This window comes from Lichenostomus cassidix, chromosome 4 (genome assembly GCF_008360975.1).
Source record: "Lichenostomus cassidix isolate B80296 chromosome 4, HeHo_3.0, whole genome shotgun sequence".
Classification (NCBI taxonomy): Eukaryota; Metazoa; Chordata; class Aves; order Passeriformes; family Meliphagidae; genus Lichenostomus; species Lichenostomus cassidix.
In genome coordinates this window covers 6904074-6908714 of record NC_139484.1, presented here as the reverse complement: position 1 = coordinate 6908714, position 4641 = coordinate 6904074, and the positions used below count along the sequence as shown (strand labels likewise).

The 4641-nt window shown below is 40.2% G+C and overlaps 1 protein-coding gene across 5 annotated transcripts; it reads left to right on the top strand.

The window, feature by feature from the left end:
* The first annotated feature begins 2 nt into the window (after positions 1-2).
* C4H4orf33 (chromosome 4 C4orf33 homolog) lies at positions 3-4634 on the top strand. Of its 5 annotated transcripts, none has more exons than XM_085057686.1 (6): positions 3-162; positions 1075-1264; positions 2583-2643; positions 2833-2884; positions 2978-3177; positions 4339-4634. In XM_085057686.1, exons 1-6 carry the CDS (start codon positions 109-111, stop codon positions 4436-4438), a joined length of 657 nt encoding a protein of 218 aa, XP_084913812.1. In that variant the 5' UTR covers positions 3-108; the 3' UTR covers positions 4439-4634. The 5 variants fall into 5 exon arrangements, with proteins under 5 accessions (XP_084913812.1, XP_084913817.1, XP_084913813.1 ...); XM_085057687.1 differs by lacking the exon at positions 3-162 and adding an exon at positions 205-301; XM_085057689.1 differs by lacking the exon at positions 3-162 and adding an exon at positions 374-626.
* The last annotated feature ends 7 nt before the right edge of the window (positions 4635-4641 follow it).

The following is a 4641-nucleotide window of genomic DNA, read 5'->3' as shown; positions in this document are numbered from 1 at the left end:
GGAAGCGCTGCCCTCACAGCCCGTGCCCTGAGGCGGCGGCAGCGGGGAGAGCCGCCCCTCCGCTCGCTCCCTGAGCGCAGCCCGGGGGCCGGGAAGGACACAACCCCGATGCAAGCGGAGCCACGGGCACCTCCGGAGTGGTGTGACGGAGCCCCAGAGGCGGTGAGGGCCGAGGCGGGGCCGGTGTGTCTGTGCCCGCCCTCAGCGCCGGGCCCGGCCGCTGTCTGTGCCCGCCCTCAGCGCCGTGACGTGAGGGGCTGACATGGCGCGGCGCTGAGGCGCAGCGGAGGGAAAGCCCTCGGTAAACTTTCCTGAGGGGTTGATGGGGCTAAAGATGGGCACTAGCGGGTTTAAACTTCCCTTCAGGGAAAAAAAAAGAATCAGTCTGTGGCTGGAGTAGCATGGGGGAGCGGTGCGGAGCCCTCAGGGAGCTGCCGGCCCTCCGAGGTTTAGCCAGGCGGGATCGGCCCTTCTTCTGGAGGGGACACAGCCTGAGGCACCGTGAGGGGTGGCGAGGCTCAGGTTGGACCTTAGGAAGAATTTCTTTGTAGAAAGGCTGGTTGGACTTTGGAACGAGCTGTCCAGGGAGTTGGTGGAGTCACTGTCCCTCAGGTGTTTGAGGAAAGGTTGGTTGGCCATGAGGGCAAAGGTTTCTTCATTGTCTTGTGTCTCAAACATCAAAGGTTGTTCCCTCAGTCTGTTTTTCTGATGTTACTAAATCCTCTAAGATCATGTAGTGGAGATTGTTTTGTTTATCTGTTCTTTTGGTAAGTACTTGTGGTGGTTTTGTAAGGTATTTATTCTGATATATGGTTGGAAAGCCTTAAGTTTAATGAGATTTCAGAGTCATTTGTAGTCCCACAGGCATAAAAACCTATGAGAAGCGGCGTTTACGTAACTGTTAATTTAGGTTTTTTTACAAAGCTAATTCGTTCTTATGTCTAAAAACATTCGATTACTGACTTTATACCAAAGTGTATTTTTTTTTCCCCTTGGGCAAACAAACAGTGCAATTCACGCTAAGATGGAATCGGAGATTTTCTTTGACAGAACTTTCCTCTTTCATTTGCCTAGTATCAGAAGATGGAATTTCGAATTCGTCACACGTGGGATGGTTTGCCTGTGAGCCATGAGCCGATTGCAGTCGGGCTGAGGCCAGACAGTGCAGGGCTGCTGATGGAAGTTCGTGCTCCTTTCTTTAATGACCCTCCGGCACCGCCTGGGGAGCCAGGGAAACCCTTTGGTGGGCTGTGGGACTATGAGGGTAAGCCTAACTCTTCTGCTGCAGATATATCTCATTTCTGTAGACACTGATGTTCCTCTGTTTAATACGCCTGGTCTTTTGTTAAGAGTCTGAGATGGTTGTTTTTTTCAAAATACCCCAAAACTGGAGTTCAGGTTGATTTCAGTAATGTTGAAATTGACTTCGTGATCATGTCAATAGTATGTGCACTCCAACTTAGTTTTTGGTTACTGATATAACTTGGGAACTACCAAGAGGCTTGACATGTTTGAATATAGAAATAATTTTGTGGCATATATATTTAAATGCCTCTGTGGAAGGAGAAGTGAATCCTAAAGAGAGATTCTACTTTTGCTTTAACAAGTAAAGTGTTTTAATCATTTATCCGAAGTTCCTTTGAGGAGTGGGAAGGTGTGAAACACCAAAATTACACGTCATGAAATGCAATTAAAAATTGTACCCAAATGGAATCAGGAAGATTCTCATAGTAATGCTTTTTTCTCCTTTCCTGTCCATACTGCCACTTTTACCCATTGCTTTGAATAATGCAAGAATTGAACATTTCCAGCAGTTCTTTACTTCCTGATTATTGAGATTGTATATTAATCTTCTGGTTCAGGCTCTACTAAAACAGTGTTAGCACCTCACTGATATTATTATAACAAATATTCTTAAGTGAAAATAAAGATATCAGTCATATCGTAGTTCTAATTAAAGTTTTCTGATAATGTCATTGTTGTGAAAAGCATCATTGTAATTTTATTTGTGAAACACCATTGCGGTCATTGTAATTTTGCATGAGGAACACCACTGTAGTTCTACTTTGTGTTCCTGAAATGTGATTCAGCTGTAATATGTGGCTTTCAAGTACACCCGGAACAGTAATCCTCTGTCCAAAATACCTATCTATAGGCAAAAAAAAAAATTTAAGAGCTAAATTCTTTCTTACTGTTTCTGAGATTTAACAGTTTTAGATATGGGGTGTGTGCTCTGCTGTGAAAGTATGATCTTTTTTCCCTTATTTTCCTGCTGCATCGGGGTGTGTTTTCGAAACTGGAGTTGGTGAAGCTATTAAAGTTAGTACAGGACTTTATGAAGCTCTTTGTGATCATAGGAATTAAAAATAAAAAGCTCCAGAAGTTAGGATTATGGCACAACATTTGGAATAGTTAGGTATAGTTACTGTGTACATGTCAGTAGTGAGTCAAGCTCTGGCATGGCACAGGCCAAAAATGAGAAAAATAGAGTTGTATTAATGGGATATGAAGATTTCAGGATATTACAAAATAGTTAATATAAAATACTGACAGTTTGGAGGGTTTTTTTGGGTTTTTTTCAGTTGTAGAAGCATTCTTTCTGAGTGACAGAACTGAGCAGTATTTAGAAGTTGAGCTTTGTCCGTGAGTACAACACTGAAAAAGTCACAAATGCTAATTTACACATCCAGTTGCTATGCTTGTGAGATACATGTATGAAGAAGAACAGACACATAAATTGTTTCAATATGGGGAATGTACATATTTGTGGTTGTATAATACACTAGTAACTTGACATAATTTCAGGAAAACTGTGCTCTGATTCTTTGACAGCCATGGGCAGTACTTACTGCTGCTGCTTTCTGGCAGAAGAAAAATATGGAAAGTAAGTGGTCAAGTACATTCATAGTGATTTTTATTTACCTATTTTCTGATCAGAAGATGGCCAATACTTCTTTTTTTCCACCTCCTTTAACAGGAAGAACTTCCTTTGGAGTTTGAGGTGACCAGAATGAAAAGCAAGTGGGAGGGTAAAGCTCTTCTTCCTTGGAGTTATTTCCCACCATGCACTGACAAGTTCAATGCGTTTGCAATTCATGGCTCGGGAGAAGAGAGAAAATATGAAGCACTTTATCCTGTGCCTCAACACGAACTGCAGGAAGGACAGAAACCAGATTTGTAAGCATGAAATGACTACTTCTGTAATTTGGTTGCACTGTTGTTGTAATACATTAAAAAGCTAATCTGGTTTTTGGGTTGAGTGCCATTAGTATTTTATTATACTACCTAGCTCTGGGTGCATTGGTGCTGTACTTGGTATGAAGCACGGTGGCAGAGAGCTGTAATTAGTGTTTGATTTCCATGTAAAATTATACATTCAATACCATTGGTATCTGCTTTATCACCTTCCTCATCTAAATCTTGGATAGGTTCTACTTTTCCTTCTTGACTTCAGCACCTCCTGAAGTGCCATTTAGTGATAATTTCACCAGATTCATTTCCAGTAAATCTCTTTTGCTTCTCCCCTGGTGTTCCATATTATGGAAAAAATTGAAAAAGCAGACTAAACTAAAAAAGTATGATTAAAGGATACCCAGTATTAATAGAAAAAACTAGAGAATTTGGATTTTTTAAATTGTGCTTTGGGCCTGTTTATTTTTTTTGGGTGTGAAGCTGAGATGATCTGATAAAACCTGTTACTTCATTTTGTATTAATGAACCAGCTCTAGAGGACACACTGTAGTTCTTAGGCAGACTTGTCACATCACATGCAATGATGGTCAGGTAGGGTTAATTTTAGATAAATTACCCTTTATTGCCTTTATTTAAGAAAAACTTGGCTTCTTAACTTCATTTTAAAATTTTCAATGCTATTGCTAATAAAATATATTATTGGTGTTCTGTGAGAAATAGATATTTTTATTTCTCTGTAGTAGACTGGAGAATGCCTGTAATACTTTTCAAGAAGGAATTCTTTTTAAAGTACCCCTTTCAAAAAAACCCCTTGTCGTTTTCAGATGTCTGTAGCAGATGCAGTTATGTGAGGAGGCTGTTCTTTGCTGCACTTATTACTCTTAGTTTGTTTTTGTTCTTATAAATTACTTCCTAATAAAAGAATTTCACGATTTTAAATGATTAATGTAGGGTCAGATACATAGTAGTGGTTTTTATTTGTAAACTGAAGTTTTGGAAGAGTAACATGTGGAATGCTGGTTACATTCCTGTCCGAGAAAACCTGAAAACAAAGATGTATTAAACATATTGAGGATACTGCCTTTTATTAAGACACATGCTACAAGACTTACAACTATTTTTTGTTTATTTCTTCTGTCTTTGCAGTCATCGTCTGGAATTTTTCAGAGACTTAAACCTGAAAGAGCTAATAGGAGAAGACTGGAAGCAGCCTGAATCAGATATATGGAAATCTCTCACTGAGTGAATGGATTCAGGCATAAATTTTTGTAACATTGAAGTTAGATGAATCTGTATGGAAATAACTTCCTCATTCTGAGCAGAGTTTGTAAATGCCAGATTAGCAGGGCTTTCCTTGACACCCAAAGCATGGATCAGCTTTAATTTCAGCTGCCAAGGACGTGGATCTGTTGATTTTAAATGTATGAATGCCTTGTGTTTCAGTTCATC